The following is a 22,349-nucleotide window of genomic DNA, read 5'->3' as shown; positions in this document are numbered from 1 at the left end:
TTAGAATATCTACTGGGTTATTGTTAAATATAGAATATCTACTGGGCTATTGTTAGATTTAGAATATATTCTGGGTTATTGTTAAATATAGAATATCTACTGGGCTATTGTGAAATTTAGAATATCTACTGGGTTATTGATAAGTTTAGAATATCTACTGGGTTATTGTTAAATATAGAATATCTACTGGTTATTGTTAAAGATAAAATATCTACTGAGCCATTGATAAAACAGGGGCTAAGCCCGTTTTGGGCCGAACTCTGCGATACCATAAATATAGAAAGGGGTCTAACTCTGACACAGATAAAAAAAAACTAACCACTCGCTTCAAATGCCTAAAAAATCTTAAACTAGGTAAGTTATACGTAGTATGTCATTTTCCTTGCATAGATTAATGTTTTAACTACTTGCATGCCAAATTTCAAGTCACTGGTTCTTAAAATAACAAAGATATACGTCATTGTTCTCTCGATTTTACCTGGGTTTTTTTACTAGGACATTTACCGGTCCAGGTCACGGAGTCGTTTCTCGCCTATGACAGCAGCGAAATTCAGACTAGTATGGAAGATTTCGGACCTGTCAATTAAAATTTCACATCAATTATACGCTACTTACTTCCTCATATTTTAATAATGTTCTTGGTGTAGACGTTACACAACTTATTTTTCCTCAGCAGCATCAACTGTTGACATGAGCTGCCGTTTTAATGAACGCACTAAATACCCGATAGACTTAAAATCTCAAATACCTTAAAACTGATCAAAACATTATTCTTGTGATATTGCACTTGGAGAAGAAAATTGAACATTATTTCTTGGCTTTTTTAATTTTTTGTTTTTGTTTATTCTATTTCATTTAGATTATTATTACCCATTTTCCCCTTCTTTAAAGTTTTAGACATTTCGGGTATTTAATGTATTCATTAAAATGGTAGATCTTGTCAACAGTTGATGCTGCTGAGGAAAAATAAGTCGTGTAACGTCTACATGAAGAACATTATTAAAATATGAGGAAGTAAGTAGTATATAATTGATGTAAAATTTTAATTGACAGGTCCGAAATCTTCCATACTAGTCTGAATTTCGCTGCTGTCATAGGCAAGAAACGACCGTGACCTGGACCGGTAAATGTCCTAGTAAAAATAAACAAGTGAAATCGAGAGAATGATGACATATATCTAAGTTATTTTAAGAACCAGTGACTTGAAATTTGGCATGCAAGTAGTTAAAACATTAATCTATGCAAGGAAAACGACAAATGACGCATAACTTACCTAGTTTAAGATTTTTAGGCATTTGAAGCGAGTGGTTGGTTTTTTATCTGTGTCAGAGTTAGACCCCTTTCTATATTTATGGTATCACAGAGTTTGGGCCCAAAACGGGCTTAGCCCGTGATTGATAACGACAAAATATCTACTGGGCTATTGATAAAGATCAAATATCTACGGCTATTGATAGATGAAGAATATCTACTGGCCCGGGCTATTGATAAATATAGAATATCTACTGGCCCGAGCTATTGATAAATATAGAATATATACTGGCCCGGGCTATTGATAAATATAGAACATCTACTGGCCCAGGCTATTGATAAATATAGAACATCTACTGGGCCAGGCTATTGATAAATATAGAATATATACTGGCCCTGGCTATTGATAAATATAGAACATCTACTGGCCCGGGCTATTGATAAATATAGAATATCTACTGGGCTAATGTAAATATTGAAATGCTGTGACTTCTATTGGTAGATGGAGTATGTAAAATGCTGTTCTCTGAAGATTGCTGTGTCACCCTACTCAATAAAACCTAGTTAGCATTGTGATATGCTGAATGAACAATCCAAAGATGTCTTTTTATACTTCTTAAATAAATGTCATTTTTTATATGTTCTCCGTGTTTTTGTGGAAATGTATAAGCCTAATCATTATTGTGGATGATATTTGATGGTTTGATATATATAGCATTGTCATAATTTCTTCAAAGCAACAAACTTGTATGATTTTATGCAAGTGTTATCCTCATCAACAGTTTGCTTTTAAAGAATTAATGTGTATGTAAATTTGCCTTTTCTGATAGTGGGAGCTCTAATAACCACTAGAACAGGTGTCTTGATTACAATGGTTAGTGGCTGGAGACTCTTAACTACCACTGAAACAGGTGTCTTGATTACAATGGTTAGTGGCTGGAGACTCTTAACTACCACTGAAACAGATGTCTTGATTGCATCAATTAGTGGCTGGGGGCTCTTGAGTTGTTATCGAGTAATGGATATTCGAGTTTGTTCAAAGCTGCAGGAGGAAGGATGGGGCCATAAATAGGGTTCGACACTTAACTCTAGTCAGGAAGCCGGAGGCTAGTAAAGGGGTATAGCGCAGGGTTCGACACTTAACTCTAGTCAGGAAGCCGGAGGCTAGTAAAGGGGTGTAGCGCACTTGGTATGCAATTTTTGCCAACATAAATACCTTTTTCTTGAATATCATTTTTTACAAATATTCTGCTATACAATGTCAATTTATACTTGTGTTTACCCAAATTACTTAATAAAGATATCGATATGTTGATAGTATCTTTATTTGATAAGCATAAACATCACCGTGATTATATAGAGTATATAGTAGATGTAACGTAATGGGCATAAAAAATTGCAAACTGTTGCAAAAGGCCACCCTAAACCAGAAATAAAACACTGAAATTTTTTACTTGATTATGACTGTATATAAGTCCGTTTGAGGAAATTTGGTTTAAGGTGGTCCTCTTGTTGAAAATGGATAAAATATGAAAAAATCATTCTCAAAATTTACCTTTAGATTTAGCAGCCTGTCAAACGTTAAACCTTTAAACTCGCATCCCTGGGTGGCCTAGTGGTTTAGGTGCTCGGTAATCTAACACTTAAACCATACATTCCGAGTTCAACTCCAATATTTTTCCAATCTTTTTTTCTTTCCGCTTTTCATTTTTTGGGGTCATTTTCCTGAGGGATGTGTGTGTGCGTTTTAAATGTGATACATATATTATAACAAATATTAGTCATTTTCATCATAACTTCTAATATTTGCAAGTTACGACTTAAAGAAAGGGAAGTTATTCCGAGATCATTGTAGTTCTGTTGGTTACACTAACATGTTACTGTGTGCACAGGATTTTCAAACCGTAATGTGGCTGACGAAAAGCTAAACAAATACTACAAGAAAAAGGACACAAATGCACAGCATGTAATAAGTAAAAATATGTCAAGGGAGGAAAAGAACTGTTATACAGTTTGACTTTTAAAAAGAAAATATAAAAACTCATGTAGCAACTGTCATATGATATTTAGGCAAAGCTAAACACTCGAATTATCAACCAAAGGCAACTGAACTGATGACATCTATTAAAGGCGCTACAGTCATGTCAGAACAGTGAATTAAGTAATGCCATTTGTAAAAGGATTGTTGTGTAATATGAAAATATTGTACTGTTCATCATTCCAAATAGGAAAATGGTTTATTAAGTAAAGAACGACTCATATAAATGTCAGTAATGCTAAACTGCAGCAGTCATTTATCTTGGTTAACGAAACATCAAAAACGTTGGCCTTATATTTTAATATAACACGCCAGTCTATTATTGGAAACCGGTGTTTTCCATTTAGATTTCTGAGTCGGCCGTATCGTCAGCAAATGCGCTATACCTCTTTTTGCCCAGGACTATCGGAATATCTGTTACGACTAGTCAGGTGGACTACTGAAAAATTAAAAAATGTAATATAATGGACTAGTGTCTAATCTTAAAACACAACCACATCAATTCTGCCCTTAAAAAAATATAGCTCATAACACTACAATTCAAGCATACAGTCGGCACCAAAACGCTGTAGTTTGATAAATAAATCAGTAAAATCAGAGGCTAAATGAGTTTATTTGAAGGTCATTTTGCAACAGAAATGCAGGATATTGTTTCCAAACTTGGAAAATTTTCTGGGTCAAGATTTATCAAACAGGAAGCTGCCATGCAAAAATAGGGTGGGGTCATTTAAAAATCTTCTCAAGAACCACTGGGCCAGAAAAGCTGATATTTACATGAAAGCTTCCTGACTAGTCTGGACCAATGGTTCAGGAGAAGAAGATTGTAAAGATTTTTTCTTATATTGAATTAAATCTTTGATTCCCTATTTTGGCTACCACCATGGACCATGATTTTAACAATCTTGAATCTGCACTTTGTCAGGAAGCTGCCATGTAAATTTAATCTAAAAATGAAGAAAAAGTATGGAAAGTTTTGATTAGAAAGGCTCAAGTGAGCTAAAAAGTCTTGAAAAATCTTATGATGGACAGCTTAGCCATGATTAGTCATGGAAATAAGAGGACATTGTCATGTAGTGCCCCCAAGGAGAGGGTGGGACCACAATTGGGGTTACTCAGGTGAGCATTGTGGGCCATGGTCATAAAACACTTCTAGTCTTTGCTTTTGCATCGTCGCTAGAGACTGCTTGCGACGATGTGTCGGACCATTTGAAAGTTACCAATGAAGAGCATTTTGTTAACATAAAGTAATAACATTCAGAAACTTTCCTTGAAATTGTGTATCGAAGAACTATTATTTGACAGATGCACAGAATTTGATACCAATGGAAATTGATGGAGCCACAGGGTTAATTATGTTCCAACTATTAAGGCACACCGTTTAGACATTTATTCCTCTTTAAAGATATCTTAAAATTTGAGATATCTTATATTTTTTCTTTATAAGACATCTTATAAAAGATATCTTATATGTTTTATAAGATATCTCAAACTTTGGAAGATATCTTAAATATTTAATAGGATATCTCATAAATGAATCTTTGTTATAAATTTTATAAGATATCTTATAAAAGAAAGTTTGAGACATCTCATATATTTCATAAGATATATCATATAATTTACAGTTTATAAGATATCGCAAAAACTTTATAAGATATCTTGTTTAATATATACATGTAAGATATCTTATAAATATTATGAGATATCTTATAAACTGAATTATATGAGATCTCATGAAATTTATTAGATATCTTATTGAAAATAGAAGATATCTCATAAATTATATAAGGTATCTTTATAGAGGAATAAATATGGCATGTCATAAACAATCTGATAGGTGCCCTGAAACATTTGAAGCTGGGCAATATTCACAAACAAAATACTCGGATGAGACTTCAAATATTCTTAATTATTCTACAGACCTTGTGGTGGGAGAAGATTATATATGACATAGTCTGCACATTGGAAAATTATTTAAAACCATTAATTAGAAATAATTTAGAACAAAGTTTTTGTGGAAAGTGAAATTAAATGCAAGAATATCTATGAAATACAAAGTTTGACAAGAAAAGGACAACAAATTTTTTAATAATATTAAGAAGCATAGCACTGCCCATTTGAAATACATACTTTGTACAAGTTCATGTTTGATGGAAAGAATGTCTAGAGACTGGGTTACATGAGTGATAGTGACAATACATGCGATTTAGTATACTTTTTAAAAAGATCTACAAATGAAACAGAAATGGACACAAAGCAATTCAAATGTTGATTAAAATTTCTACTTTTAGCACAACCAATCACTGAGTAATTCGTGCTGAGATACAAAGCCCTGTAATGAGCTGTTCACGTCATCTCCATTCTAACTAGAAATTGCTATTTCTCATCATGTACGAAACACTAGCCATTACAACTGCGAGGCCTCTTGCATACCTGATCTGAGTGAATCAGCATCAGATTTATTATTAATAAATTATTAATTACACATGGCAAGAAATATCATACATGTTCCGGTTCCTTAGTACTGTCCCACGTGATTGGATTTCGCCTGTTCTGAGGGGGTGCACTTTTACACCGGCGACCAGGCCAAGTATCGGATGCCGACATCACTAAAGTGTTAGGCCGACGACTTAAATTTAACTTCTGTATGGTCATCGCCTCAGAAACCCAGTCTGGATGTATTACGAAGTAGTCATGTTTTGCTTTAGTTGGAGTAAACATCCCACCATCGTAGGCATACGCCGACTGTGGTCTGTTTGTATTGGTGGGTTTTCCCGCCGGCGGTAAATTTTCAACACGTGACTGGTTCAGATGATTCAGTTTAACATACTGATTCAGATAAGAAGCGGAAGGGAAACTGTGGCTCATCCACGTAGTTTTGTTCCTCCGCAGATAGTTGCTTTGTTTTGGAGATTCCCCCATTGCTATCGTTATTCGGGATAATTCTATGGATGTCGGTTTCCTTTGCACTCTAAAAGTAAAACGAAATCAGAGTTTGAGGTAGTCAATATTGTATAACTGCTTCTAGTTTTTCCTACATCAAAATGCAAACATGAAAGTGTATGACACATACATGTATTCGTATAAAAATTTGGATGCCATAGAATTCATCAAAAAATATCTATAAAAGCCCTGAAGAATTGTTCAAAATGTTCCGCTATGACTCGACATATGTGGATACCTCTCATCGTTATTGGCCACCTCAACCTCGCGAATGACGTCAGCCGCAGTCTTTGGTCGCACCTGTGATGCCGACTTTGTCCGTAGTCTACTTGGAACTAAGGGCGCGTGCCATCGCCGTCTGTAAGCAGACCGTAACTGCTGTTGCCTCGTTTCCGCCTTTTCCTTGTCTCGATGGAGCTTATAAGACTTCAGAGCCTTGGTCATGATGTAATTATGCTCGTTATCTACATCTGTAGAGAAAGAAAGAAAAGCCTTACCTTAATGTGGATTAGTAACTTCAACAAGTTGTTTATTTAAAAGAATCTTTTGCTGCAAACTTCAGTCGCCATCTTGAAATTAATGCTGATGAGAAATCAATATTGGAATAATTACCATTGACATTACTCGCGGAGTCAGACGAGAATTTGTAGCGGAGACAGACGATAGAACACTATTTGGTTCGATTCTCAGAAATCGACTCTACCAAGCGAAAAAGACAAATCAATTGATCTTAGGGGAGAATCGGAAGTAATTTATGTAGTTATGTATGCATGACTTTCACGTACCGTAAATATCGGCACAAGGGACCCGGACCGACGCTGTTTGAACTTCCTCTTTGGCCTGAAAATAGATCATTATACAATAAGCTGACGTGACTTCCAGTAAATTCAATACAATCCGGGGTTAATGCTACTTCAATGAAATTAATGGTAATCAAGGTAGAAGACGAAAATGAACTGAGGACACGATGTCAATGAGAGTTTGGACGAGCTCATCGATATTCACGATTCACATTTCGGACGTTTCTGCCAGTAATGAGATGAATATTACGCTTTGTTCATTTTTCAATGTTTCTCTGGGCTTGATATTTCTGAAGATGAATTGTAAATACGTAAGCTTATTGAACACATAGGGAACTGGGAGGATGCACAGTTAGCTTGCTAGACAATATGAAGTTTCACCCAATACAACTTCTGGGTGCGCTTTCCATGGGTATGGTCGACAGAAAATTGTTCTATAGAAATGTTTCTTGTATATACATTTTTTAATTTTCTGAGGTCGGGAAAAACATAACCATAAAGATATAAGGATGTGGATTTCATCTGAGTGTCTCCCTCTCGCATTCATTATAGGTGCTGAGTTTACGGCAATGAAAACATCCAATCTCTATGTCATGTCTGATAAACATTGGGCAGGTTTACAAAGCTCGTATACAGTAAAACATGTATAAAACATTCACATCAAAGAAGCGTAGTTTTGTATTAGTCATGATAAAAGCAAGATTATGAAATTGGAGAGAAAAAAAATTGTTGATTTGATAATTTCCATCAAGTTATGAAAAAGTAGATCGGTAAAGTTGGCTACTAGTAACCAGCTACTAGTAACTGGCTACTTAAAAAGAGAAAAGTTGGCTACTAGTAGCCAGCTACTACAAAATATAAAAGTTATAATTACTAATAGCTCGCTACCAGATAAAGGTTAATGAGTTTGAAAATTATTAGCTATCAGATTTATTTCTAAAGAGGACGAGGAGTCGTATGAAATTTCATGCTCAATTATCCCCAATTACATAACGTTGCAATGCAAAATACGAATACACTTTTTCAACTGAGTGTTTACTTTAAAAGTGATACGGATTGAATTCAGACCTTCAATCATTTGATATACCATCCATTTTGAGATATCTGCTACTTTTACAATTTGATTCGAGTTACCCTGAAATTTCAACATAAGTGTGAATACCGTAAGAAACTTTATGTTTGTATTAGATATCTGACGAATTTACGACTATACATATGGCAAGAAGTGATAGATGGTGTTTTGGTACGCCACAGATTTTCAGATATCGCTCTTTAGGAAGTCAGCTACTTATACCTTTTGATTCCTGGTATCCTGAAATTTCAAAAAATCTTAAAGAACTCTGCATTTGTATTAGATATCTGACAACTATCTACGTGAAGAAGTATGGTATTAGGTATCTTGATATGCCAACAATTTTCAGATATCACCCTTAAGGAAGTCAGCTACTTATACCTTTTGATTCCAGGTAACCTGAAATTTCAAGTTTTTCATAAATATCTTAAAGAACTCCTTGTTTGTATTAGATATCTGACTAATTTACAACTATCCATGTGAAGTGGAGTGGTATTAGGTATCTTGATATGCCATCAATTTTCAGATATCACCCCTAAGAAAGTCAGCTACTTATACCTTTTGATTGCAAGTAACATGAAATTTCAAGTTTTCTACCAATATTTTAACGAGCTCCTTGTTTGTATTAGATATGACTAATTTATAATTATCAAAGTGAAGAAGACTTATATTAGGTATCTTGACATGCCATAAGTTTCCAGATATCACGCTTAAGGAAGTCAGCTACTTATACCTTTTGATTTCTGGTATCCTGAAATTTTAAGTTTTTCATAAATATCTTAAAGAACTCTGTGTTTGTATTAGATATCTGACTAGTTTACAACTATCCATGTGAAGTGGAGTGGTACTAGGTATCTTGATATGCCATCAATTTTCAGATATCACTTTTAAGGAAGTCAGCTACTTATACCTTTTGATTCCTGGTAAGCTGAAATTTCAAGTTTTTCATAAATATCTTAAAGAACTCTGTGTTTGTATTATATATCTGACTAGTTTACAACTATCCATGTGAAGTGGAGTGATACTAGGTATCTTGATATGCCATCAATTTTCAAATAGATATGTTAGATATCTGACTAATTTATCTTTGCCGATATTACAGGGCTTTATATGAAGTGTCTTGATATGCAATCAATTTTCAGATATCATGTTCGATGAAATCAGCTACTGATAGCTTTTTATTCCAGACATCCTGAAATTTAATGTGTTTTGTATATAGCTTAAGGAACTCTGTTTCTGTTAGATATCTGACTAGTAAACTACTATCCACGTGAAGAGGTATGATAATAGGTATCAAGATACCTAATATCACTCCTCTTCACGTAGATGGTTGTAAGTTAGTCAGATATCTCATATAAATGCAGAGTTCCTCAAGATATTTACGGAAAACTTCAAATTTCAGGTTACTTAGAATCAAAAAGTATAAGTAGCTGACTTCCTTAAGGGTGATATCTGAAAATTAATTGTATATCAAGGTACGTAATATCACTCTTCTTTATGTGGATAGTTGTAAGTTAGTCAGATATCTAATACAAACAAGGAGTTCTTTAAGATATTTATGACAAACTTGAAATTTCAGGTTACTTAAAATCAAAAGGTATAAGTAGCTGACTTCCTTAAGGGTGATATCTAAAAATTGATGGCATATCAAGATACCTAATATCAGATTTTGTCATATGTGCATTGGTAAATTAACCAGATATTTAAAACAAAGCCGGAGTTCCTTAAAATATTTTCTAAAAACTTTAATTTTCAGGCTACCTGCAATCAAAAGGTATAAGTAGCTGACTTCCTTAAGGGTAATATCTGAAAATTCTTGGCATATCAAGATACCTAATATCATACTTCTTCACGTAGATAGTTGTAAATTAGTCAGATATCTAATACAAATACAGAATTCTTTAAGATATTTATGAAAAACTTGAAATTTCAGGTTACCTGCAATCAAAATGTATAAGTAGCTGACTTCCTTAAAGCGTGATATCTGAAAATTGATGGCATATCAAGATACCTAGTACCACTCCACTTCACATGGATAGTTGTAAACTAGTCAGATATCTAATACAAACACAGAGTTCTTTAAGATATTTATGAAAAACTTGAAATTTCAGGTTACCTGGAATCAAAAGGTATAAGTAGCTGACTTCCTTAAGGGTGATATCTGAAATTGTTGGCATATCAAGATACCTAATACAATACGTCTTCACGTAGATAGTTGTCAGATATCTAATACAAATGCAGAGTTCTTTAAGATTTTTTGAAAAACTTGAAATTTCAGGATACCAAGAATCAAAAGGTATAAGTAGCTGACTTCCTTAAGCGTGATATCTGGAAATTTATGGCATGTCAAGATACCTAATATCACTCTTCTTCACTTTGATAATTGTATATTAGTCAGATATCTAATACAAACAAGAAGTTCTTTAAGATATTTATGAAAAATTTGAAATTTCAGGTTACCTGGAATCAAAAGGTATAAGTAGCTGACTTCCTTAAGGGTGATATCTGAAAATTGTTGGCATATCAAGATACCTAATACCATACTTCTTCACGTAGATAGTTGTCAGATATCTAATACAAATGCAGAGTTCTTTAAGATTTTTTGAAAAACTTGAAATTTCAGGATACCAGGAATCAAAAGGTATAAGTAGCTGACTTCCTCAAGCGTGATATCTGGAAATTTATGGCATGTCAAGATACCTAATATCACTCTTCTTCACTTTGATAATTGTATATTAGTCAGATATCTAATATGAACTCAGAGTTCCTTAAGATATTTGCGAAAAACTTGAAATTTCAGTTTACCTGCCATCAAAAGGTATATGTAGCTGACTTCCTTAAGCGTGATATCTGAGAATTGATGACATATCACGATACCCCAAATATCAGTACTCGCCATACGTATTATGTAAGTTAGTTAAATATATGATATAAACACGGAGTTCCTTATGGTATTCACACAGATCTTGAAATTTCATTTTACCGGTAATCAAAATGTATAAGTAACTGATTTCCTAAAGAGCGATATCTGAAAATCTGTGGCGTACCAAAACACCATCTATCACTTCTTGCCATATGTATAGTCGTAAATTCGTCAGATATCTAATACAAACATAAAGTTTCTTACGGTATTCACACTTATGTTGAAATTTCAGGGTAACTCGAATCAAATTGTAAAAGTAGCAGATATCTCAAAATGGATGGTATATCAAATGATTGAAGGTCTGAATTCAATCCGTATCACTTTTAAAGTAAACACTCAGTTGAAAAAGTGTATTCGTATTTTGCATTGCAACGTTATGTAATTGGGGATAATTGAGCATGAAATTTCATACGACTCCTCGTCCTCTTTAGAAATAAATCTAATAGCTAATAATTTTCAAACTCATTAACCTTTATCTGGTAGCGAGCTATTAGTAATTATAACTTTTATATTTTGTAGTAACTGGCTACGAGTAGCTAACTTTTCTTACCTTTAGTAGCTGGCTACTAGTAACTGGCTACTAGTAGCTAACTTTTCCTGGTTCAAATAGCTGGCTACTAGTAGCCAACTTTTCTCTTTTTAAGTAGCCAGTTACTAGTAGCTGGTTACTAGTAGCCAACTTTACCGATCTTGAAAAAGTTTAGTTTTATAAATTCGAAGAACATATGGATACTATTCTTTGATTGATTGATTGATTGTATCTTGTTTAACGCCTTCACTCATGCGGAGACACCAAGACCGGTGAAGGGCTTCAAATTGAGGCCTTTGCTCGGCGCTTACGTAAGGGTTAATGTACGAGTATCGCTCCATTCCTTAAAAGTAATGGACCGAGGCCTCGAAGGGGCCGAGGTCCATTGCTTTTAAGGAATGGAGTGATACGAGTACATTGACCCACTTAAAATCCACTGTAAACATTAATAAAAACTAAATTTTAATTTAATTTTAATCATGTCTTACGTTTTTCATTCTTTTGTTGCACGCATTTATATCTACTTGTATAAAGGTTGACCTACTTTCCGAACTCTCCATTCCTGAAAAATAATGGAGTGTTCGAACAAAAGAATGACGTCATAGGTGGATTTTAAGGCCATTGAGCATTGAGGGCTCTTTAGCGTGCCACAACTATTGTGACACGGGACATCCGTTTTTAAGGTTATCTCTGAGGACCCGTGACATTCACACCTGCCGAGCATTTGGCGATGGAACTGTCACTACCTGGTTTAGCGACTTTGGTCTGTCACGGCCGGAATTCGAACTCCGGCCTTCCGCATGCGGGGCGAACGCTCTAACCTGTAGACCACCGCGGCGGTTTATTTTTTTGATATTTCATGTATTCTATCAGCTTATATGAATTTCGTTATCTGTGTTAATTCTTTTTTAAAAGGTTTTTAATAAACAAAGGGTGCGAAATGAGATTGTCTATTTGAGTTCCATGAAAACATGTTGACATGTGATACACAATAAAAAGCGAATGAAGTGGGGCTTTGTGTATTTTTTTTTATCACAACGGAATCGTCATTATTTGGTAAAAAATAAAATAAATAAAAAATAAAGAAAGATACTGGAGATATCTTAAGCCTTTTGAATGAAAAAGTGAAGATATCGAACATTGATCAATCTCACAAATCCTATAATGAAATCAAAATTGAAAGTAGGGTAAACATGGATCACTAGAAACACCAGAGCGGTGGGATCAAAAACCTAGAAGGAGTAAGCATCCTCTGTTGACCCGTTACACCCCTCGTGAGCCCTTTATCTTGATTAGGTAAACGGAGTAATTCGTAGTCAAAATCAATATATATGTTGGTCGTTTGTTTTACGTCTCGTCGAAAATATTTTACTCATATTGAGACATCACCAGCTGTAGGTGAATTACCACAAATTTAGACCTATGCTTAGCACTCGGGGCCGTAGCAATGAGTTTTCTTGAACGTACCAACCCCTGCTGCGACACGAGACCTCCGTTTTAAGGTCATATCCAAAAGACCCGCGATTCTCACTTTCAATTGTTGAACGTTTGGCGAAGGAGCAATCATTACCTATTTTTACCACTTAGACTTGGCGCGGCCATGGCACAAGCGGGGCTCGAACTCCTTCAACCACTAAGCTACCGCGGCCGGGTAAAATCAGTATGTAAAGAACGGTAGAACAATTGGTATGAAATGACAGACTGTATTTGCAAGGTAGTATTTGTTTCCGGATTCAGTAGTATTTTTTATCGAGTGTAGTGGTAAGTAATCCTGCGGGTTATTTTCTGGATGTGGCAGATTTATTTTAGGATGCAGTGGTATTTTACTCTAAGAGATGGAATTAATCGCGAGACTTATTGTAGCAATGTTTTACAATTCACGGGTAAAATCACAGAAAAACATACCTCGCCGCTATATTACATTTCATACTGCATATATTTTTATAAGACTTTGAGAGCAATTATGAATGTTAAACTATGAGGATAGAAGGACACTCACATTAAGATTATTCTCATCATCCCATCCAGTCCTTCCTGATAATGTATTTCCGTTTTCATCACAGTTATGACCGCTCATGATTTAGGGGGGGGGGGGGGGGGGGGACCACAACCTAACGTTAGTCCTTACACTAACTTGTAATTCACCCGTTAGAAATTCAAATTTAGATATAGTGATTTTTGTGTCATTTTACAATGTCCTTTTACAGGTTGAAGTGGTGTTTTTCCATGGTATAAACATAGCATTAACATGGAGCGCGTTTTAATTGAAATATCATTGAAACTATGACACGTATTGAACCAAACACGCTTTAGATACGAATTCAGTGAAAATAACACTTTTGAACCTTTAACATAATCCTTGCCACTCTATCTGATTCAAGAATAGCCACCTAAACACAATTTCTGTATCTCTTTGGAGCAAGTATCTCTATGACGATTGCAAAATCTTACAATGGTTCTGAAAAAATTTCAAATCCCCCTCGCGGGCGTAAACATCCTTATTAACGAAGACAGAGATTCCACGAATATAAAAAATAAAATTGTTTAATAACTGTATGGAGTTAATTTAAACATTAAAGCAGGTATTCCTTACCGATTTCTTCACTTGGAGCTTGATTTCATCATTCCACGTTTGGTACTTTTTACGACACAGTAACGGAGGAAATGATAACATTTTTGGTAGTTTTTACGACACAGCAGCGAAGGAAGTGATAACATTTTGTTTGAGATTTATGAACCCATGTTCCGTACTCCGGGTATCCCATTAGACGCCATGGCGGCTTCATATAGCTGTTTGCTATTGATTGCTAAACGTTAGCATGATAAGACGAGGTTTCTCTCCAATTTCCCTCTTTGTTCCCAGTTCGCGGAGACAATTGGGTGGTGATATCGCAGTCTTAAGCCAATGTCTAAAACGGATTTAGCCACTCATTTGTGTTTGAGTGTGCAAAAGTCCCAACGCAAGGCGTCGTCGATCAACAAAGATTTGTTCAAAAGCCCAATCTTCAAACGGTCACGATCTTTACAAATACCTAAATTTAATAGATTTGAGCATAAATTAATTTTCCGTACAAATACGAACAGCACCGATCTAGATTTATACAAAACCAAGAGGTAATCGGCGTAACCCTTGCCTCTGTGAACTGACCTTCATCCGTTACAGTCTGGGTACATTCCACTCAACTGACACTGGCAAAACACTCCTACTCCCGTATTCCTCGATGTTTTCTGACTTCATCAGTATCGTTTTAATAACAACTTTTCCATGCATTTAAATCTTTGTGGCGACGTGAAATCCTGCCAAGTGTTGGACATGCAGTTTGATTTGGCTTTGTTTTATTTGCACACGCTCGAATTCTTTCTGTTGTAATGATTTTTTTTCTTGATATGTCTTGAACTATACTCCAAGCCAGCTTTCAACGTGATGGACCTTTCATACTTTCTACCATTATTAAAGTATATATTTTGTTGGAAAAATCGATTAAGTACATTTTGGTTTAATAATGATTTTTTCCCTCATTACTGTACATAGAAATTACTTTATTATCAAGTATAAATATTTTGAGACTGTGAACACAACACCATGGTGTAAAAAATGAGCACCCAACTCCATGTGAGGAAATTTGCGCTGTTCTAATCTTCAATTGTTACCAGGTATTGATATATTAGTTTTAACCATTCAAGATTTAAAAGTCTCCGTTTGTCACTGCCGCACATTGTGTTGACTCTAGTGGTGCATACACGTGCGTTCTTTCCTTCGCCTCGCAACCATTCCTTGTCTTGTGCCTTATTCGAAAAACTCTGCGGGGGCATCGTTGTAAACATAGTTACTTTGTTTTTTCAAGTGATAAGCAGCATGCCACCTCAATCACAAGTAAATCTAATCACCTTCAATCATACAGGTGAAAATTACCTACAAATTTGGCGAATCGCATACCATTGCAAACCAGAAACAGAGACCTCTGTCGCCAAATAATAAGTCAAAAACAACCATGTCCTCTTATTTTTTCCAATTTCAATTTTAATTTTCAAATACCTCTTTTGATACCCATACCCATAAGTGACTGTAAAAATTACTAAAGTTTAAGATGTTACCTGCAAGATTTATGCACTAGAAAGCATGCCAAAAAACATCAAAGTCAATAATCAAATGATGAAGTTTAGATTTAGGGGAGACACTCGACGTAACTAACAACCCAAGCGACATGGACCAACAACAAGAACATATGTAACATTGAAATTACACGAGGAAATATATTATGAGATTAGGACAAATGATTTTTTTATCTCCCAAATAATAAAACGAGCCTTTCCTCGATATACTGCACTCAATACCCAGAGTTAAAAAAGGTTACCTTTCTCAAATAGAAACGTTTAACAAATCGTGGTGCATCACACAGTCTATGGGTTGTGGCTGAACGAGTTCCCTCTCCTGGAACAGAACTGCGTTTTCGTGACAACTAGATTTCTGATAGTTTGTTAGTTCTTTCAACACTGTTTAAATACATTTCAACCTTCCCTTTGTCATGTGTAAATTATATAGCAGGACCACCAGGATCAGGCAAACATATACATGAAACAGCGATCAAACAAAGCAAATATCAAACAGAGCCGCAAAACTTACAAAGAATTCCGACTTCTCCTAAAGCAGGTAAACAGCTAGGAAACTTTATTCAAACTATTATACTGACAGATTTCACGAGGGAGAATGTATTATACCATTTTAAAAAACAAACACTTTTCGGCACTACAACAAGCACGATCGTTGAACTCTTCGTGCATGAAGCGGTGATTCTTTTAAACACATACTAAAGACTATACAAATGTATATTTTGGCGAGTAGGGCGAAGTTTTACGAATAATGATGGTCTCATCCCTCGAGATGTCATCTAGAGCTGAGCCGGATACGGATACATGTAACAAATTTTCCTGATAAATTTGGCGCTGTTTCTTTTAAACAATTTTTCTGCGACGAAGAATAAATTGTTGAAATGTTTTGCTTTAGAAAACACCATACTTGATTACATTCTGAAAATAACGAATACGACATGGAACCATCTACGATAAGTTCTGGAAAGCGAACTATAGGGATCTGGTTTGATAATGTGCACTTATCAAAAGAGACAATGGCAATATGCGATGGCGAGATGCTACTGTTTATCGCATTCTGCTATTTCGAATCTTCACATACAAGCCAAGAGAAGTTTAAACTTGTCTAATAAAGGAATTCATGGTTCATGCTATTAAAGTAATGAAACTTATGTGACACTATTGAAATGGACTGGTAGGGAAAATGCCTTATTTTTCATCATTAAAAGTGGAGGTAAACTTGAGGGGCCGGGACATATTTAAACGGGATTGGTATTTCGGCATTAAAAGTATGGTAAACTTGTGAAACATCTGTGATTTTTTTACACACTGGAATAGAAAATGTTGTTTAATTAATGTTTATAAGGGTTATAAACCTTAAATTAATTACCATCATATTTGCCAACGAGTTACATGCCTCCTCGTTTTGAATACTTTGGCAACTGAGTGGCACTGTTGCCTGCAAAAACCGAGTTTATAATAACTGAAATCAGTGATAAAGGGAAGGGAAATTCCTACAGAATACCACCAGTGCTCCTGGTTCCGGGTTTGTAGGCAGGACTACCTCCACCGTGATTTCCTATAGAAACGGAAAGCATTAACAAAATCACAGTTCATATGCAGATGAGGAGTCAGCGACACAACAGCCTCTAATGAGCTTAAGCACTCCGACAAACTCCACCTTGTCTTCTAAGAAAAGATTGGTTGTTACAACTGTGAAGGAATCTACCATTACAAAACAGACAGTGAGTGAAAGGACGATATTTCTTTTGGATGTTTTGGGAGTCAGTATAATTTGATGGTTAGACTTGAAGATCTCACTCACAACGTAGTATTCACGAAGATAAGAAGGAAACATCATGAATGAGTAGTTGTTTCAGTAAGCTGGAGAGCACGCCGGTCCGTGGTGACATGAAAATCCATATAATCAGCGGAAGATGGTGAATGACCTGCTGTGAACACATGGGCATTGTTAAGTATCAACAAATGATGATCAAATGAAAAACGTCCAACAACAAACAGCAACAAACAAATTTACAAATTCTACAAGTTCTTAACAATCACAGAAACGGGGAAACATGGTTTACTCGTGGAATGGACTCAGGACCTCTGACACTGTGAGGATGCGTGTACTTATAGTAAGTGGAGATTTCAATGTAAGCATTGGATCTGAAGACATTGTTACAGAGGAGGAGATTGTGGGTGAGTACTGTTTAGGGAAGATCAATGACTAACCAAGTACAGGAATTACGAAGTAGCAGAATCATAGCAGGCTTTGAACAACGTTGTCATCGATGGAACAATCTTTCTATGAAAAGATACCAGCATTCATAACAATAATGGGTCTCACCAACGGACAAGAGAAAAACCTGATACGTTATCAATAGAGGTAGATATTGTCATTGTTAGATTCAGAGTGGAAAAAAAAATGTGCAGACATATTACGTGACTGTTATTTAGTAATGGGCAAAATTAGACTGATTCTGAGGAAGGACATAGAAAACTCAGCAAGCAGTTCAATATAATTTGTGAAACTGAAATAACCACACAATAATGAAGAATTTAACTTCAAACTAAAAGATGGATTTGAAGCATTGGAGTCGGTGGAAGGTCACATGAATATTGAATGGTAACAACTCTGAGTTGATTAGATAGAACATGTAAAACATCATGGGAAACAAATACATGGAAAGTAGAGAGCGGACAATCGCCTAACAATCGGTATGAAACACGTCAGGCAGCATATGACCCAATGATAGGTTGTATTGGCAAAGTAGATCGTTATAATGACTATGAAATTTGCGAAATGCTGACTTTAAAGGAGACTGTTGAAACCCCCGCAACATCAACGTCTACCATGACAGGGTCTCCGTTTTGAAGATACCCTGATTTGATCACCCCAAGAGAAAATTGCACATTGAAGTCAGCATTTCGCAAATTCTATGGTCGTTATAACGATCTAGTTCGTCAATACAACCTATCATTGGGTCAAATACTGTGTGACGTGTTTCATACCGATTGTTAGGCCGTTCTTGGCACACTGATTTTGACTACGGATAACTCCGTTTACCTGATCAGGATATAGGGCTCACGACGGATGTGACCGGTCGACAGAGGATGCTTACTCCTCCTAGATACCTGATCCCACCTCTGGTGTGTCCAGGGTTCCGTGTTTCCTCAACTATCTATTTTGTATTGCTTATAGGAGTATTGAGATTGATCACTGTTCATTATCTTCATCTTTCATCTTTATGTATGTTATATCCGAAAGATCGGTCGTGACTTTCACACTTGGCGAAGGAACAGTCACTAATGTTTAACGTATTCAGTCTGACGCGGCGTCGGAAATGAGAATCGAAGCCTGACCGCCTAGATGTAAAGGGAGCGCCCGTATACCAATAGGATACCGCTACCGGTGTCTCTAAGAAAGAAATGGGTTGTAAAAAATGAAAATTCATTAGACAATTAGCAAGCATGTAATAAAAACCCATTAAGATGGACCCCACCAAGAAAAAAGTCGCCGTGTAATCCCAAAGGAATAGTGAAGCGGAAAAGAAAAACGACGTGTACAGTGAAAAACTAAATCAGTTGGAGAAGACGGCGAGAGCAAGGAGAACCATTGTAGATGCTTTATGTTGTAGAATGCAAAGAAGATTAATTAAGTAATTACATACAGGTATTGTTAATTTTTAACCCTAAAGAAGACTGCACATCTGAAGTTAGTGCATTGCCTTTGGCTGCCAGAAATGTTATTAATTTGATATGTTTATAATTACATGTAGTATTTAATAAGATTATGTAAATGTGCAAAATATACTTTTAGAAACGCCAGGAAACGTCTAAGCATTGTTTATCTTTTTGTTGTAAAAATGCGATTGTATAGAACTATTCATTTACATGTGTATAACAATTTTGATTGATTTATTTTAAACCTGCCAATAATTCATAAAATACGTATGCTTCGTTTCTTATACAAGGTACTCGCATTTCACAAATTCTAATTAGCAATAATAATTTTTTTTGAAATCCTTTAAGCCCAGACATCGACCTTGCCTCAAAAACGAGAATGGTATTGTTTGTATTTATGAAAGGCAGTCAATCTGCTTTTCGGTAGTCAACACGCGGCTTTATTTATTCAGCTTTTGGAAATCTACCTACTTTTATTGCATTGATTATATTTACCCCTGCCATCTATGATCGGTCATTGTGTTAATAGTTGCGGGAATATAATAGATAAGTGGAAAATATTTGCTGTTAATGGGCACTGTTGAAAGATCCTTATTACCGCTGTTCAAACTGGGCAATAGCAGACACAACATGGATTGTATCTCCACCAAATTGTCCTCGAGGGTTTGTTGTGGGCTGCACAAAGCGACAGAAGGTTTGCTCAATATATCTGCCAGTACAGGAATGTGCACTGGTGCTGTTACCTGCATAGCAACACCGAACATTGCATTCATGACAGGAAATTGATGTATTACCAAATAATCCTCTATTGTAGTTCATAAAAGGGAAATCTAAGGTTGTGCAACAGACAGTCTAAAACTTAATTGAAATTTTGTCTTTATTGGTATAAATCTTCATTTATCAAATGGACATGAAAAGATCACTGATAAACACCACGTGCAGTTCACTGTGTTGACAGATTCCCACGTTAACAAGGACAAGAATGGTTTCAACTGAAATAAGAGAAACCCATTTCATCGAAAGGCAAATAGTCATTAATTCATAGTAAATATACATAAAACCGGACAATTCACATGTTTAAGGACACACAATTCGCAACGTATTTTGAAAATAGTTCGCCACACGTATAAAACAGACCATTTGCTACATGTATTGAAACCTAACCATTGGCAGCATGAATTGAAAACAGAGAATTCGCCACATGAATTGAAAACAGAGAATTCACTACATGAATTGAAAACAGAGAATTCACCACATGAATTGAAAACAGAGAATTCACTACATGAATTGAAAACAGAGAATTCGCCACATGAATTGAAAACAGAGAATTCACTACATGAATTGAAAACAGAGAATTCGTCACATGAATTGAAAACAGAGAATTCACCACATGAATTGAAAACAAAGAATTCACCACATGAATTGAAAACAAAGAATTCACCACATGAATTGAAAACAGAGAATTCACCACATGAATTGAAAACAAAGAATTCACCACATGAATTGAAAACAGAGAATTCACCACATGAATTGAAAACAGAGAATTCACCACATGAATTGAAAACAGAGAATTCACCACATGAATTGAAAACAGAGAATTCACTACATGAATTGAAAACAGAGAATTCACCACATGAATTGAAAACAGAGAATTCACCACATGAATTGAAAACAGAGAATTCACTACATGAATTGAAAACAGAGAATTCACTGCATGAATTGAAAACAGAGAATTCACCACATGAATTGAAAACAGAGAATTCACCACATGAATTGAAAACAGAGAATTCACTACATGAATTGAAAACAAAGAATTCGCCACATGAATTGAAAACAGAGAATTCACTACATGAATTGAAAACAGAATTCACCACATGAATTGAAAACAGAGAATTCACTACATGAATTGAAAACAAAGAATTCACTACATGAATTGAAAACAGAGAATTCACCACATGAATTGAAAACAGAGAATTCACCACATGAATTGAAAACAGAGAATTCACTGCATGAATTGAAAACAAAGAATTCGCCACATGAATTGAAAATAAACCATTCGCAACATGTATTGAAACCAATCCATTGGCAACATGAATTGAAAACAGAGAATTTGCAACATGAATTGAAAATATACCATTCGAAACATGTATTGAAACCAGACCATTTGAAACCAGATCATTTGCAACATGTATTGAAACCATACACTACGCAACATATATCAAAACAGACCATTCTCAAAATGATTTCGAAAGAAAAGACACTGCAGAGTCTTCCACGACTAGGACAAATATCAACGACAAACTAACAACCCAACTTTATGAAAACGACGATGACTTCGGCTTCTCCATCGTCAACTTCCCATATTTATATAGCAATATTCCATTGTCATCTGCATTTAATGTGTATTTATCTCAACTGATTCCATTGCTTGTTCTGCGTATTGTAAGTTTTTGAATTGAGGCAGGCTCCTCACAAATAAGTTAATGTCACGGGGGTTTCATCAGTTTTGTTTAAAGTCAATAGGAGGAGTAAGCATCCCCTGATGACCTGTCACACCCGCCGTGAGATCTCTATCTTAATCAGGTGAACGGAGTAATCCGTAGTCAGAATCAGTGTGCCAAGAACGGTCTAACAATCGGTATGAAACACGTCCGATGGTATTTGATCCAACGACAGGTTGATTTGGCAAACTAGATCGTTATAATGAACATAAAATTTGCGAAATGCTGACTTTAAACGAGACTCTTGAATCCCCTGTAACATCGACTTGTTTGTCAGTAGCCTGCATCGATTTAAAAACTTATACACCGAACAAGCTCTTGCATATCGAATCAGTTGAGAGATATATACACCATATGCAGGTGATGTTGGAATATTGCTTTATAGATATATATGGAAAGTTGACGATGGAGAAGCTGAAATCATCCCGTTTGTCATAAAGTTGAGTTGTTAGTTTGCCGTTAATATCTATTTTCAATAAAATATTTAAGTACGAAGCAGATATGGAGGACTCTGTGGTG

At 35.5% G+C, this 22,349-nt stretch overlaps 2 protein-coding genes across 7 annotated transcripts in view; one reads left to right on the top strand and one right to left on the bottom strand.

Annotated features, from left to right (window-relative positions):
- Positions 1–1,888, top strand: part of LOC125648961 (BOS complex subunit ncln-like) — a 17,088-nt gene extending 15,200 nt beyond the window's left edge. For both annotated transcript variants that reach the window (XR_008802999.1, XM_048876040.2), the window contains one exon: positions 1,754–1,888. The gene's annotated coding sequence lies outside the window, so the exon portion shown is untranslated. The remainder of the gene's footprint in view (positions 1–1,753) is intronic.
- A 356-nt stretch (positions 1,889–2,244) lies between these two features.
- The window catches only part of LOC125648963 (uncharacterized), a 36,978-nt gene continuing 16,873 nt past the window's right edge, over positions 2,245–22,349 (bottom strand). Inside the window, exons 1-6 of one of the 5 annotated variants that reach the window (XM_048876045.2) lie at positions 14,702–15,130; positions 14,147–14,585; positions 7,015–7,069; positions 6,468–6,699; positions 5,792–6,257; positions 2,245–3,728 (exon numbers count right to left, since the gene is read on the bottom strand). In XM_048876045.2, coding sequence (XP_048732002.1) covers positions 3,726–3,728; positions 5,792–6,257; positions 6,468–6,699; positions 7,015–7,069; positions 14,147–14,227 — 837 coding nt within the window. In that variant the 5' untranslated portion in view covers positions 14,228–14,585; positions 14,702–15,130 and the 3' untranslated portion in view covers positions 2,245–3,725. Of the gene's footprint in view, positions 3,729–5,356; positions 6,258–6,467; positions 6,700–7,014; positions 7,070–14,146; positions 14,586–14,701; positions 15,131–15,908; positions 16,235–22,349 lie in introns of those variants that run through there. The other 4 variants (XM_048876043.2, XM_048876047.2, XM_048876046.2 and 1 more) reach the window with 4 other exon arrangements.

The sequence above is a fragment of the Ostrea edulis genome, chromosome 5 (assembly GCF_947568905.1).
Source record: "Ostrea edulis chromosome 5, xbOstEdul1.1, whole genome shotgun sequence".
NCBI lineage: Eukaryota > Metazoa > Mollusca > Bivalvia > Ostreida > Ostreidae > Ostrea > Ostrea edulis.
The sequence above is the reverse complement of the archived record's forward strand: the minus strand, read 5'-3'. Positions and strand labels throughout refer to the sequence as shown.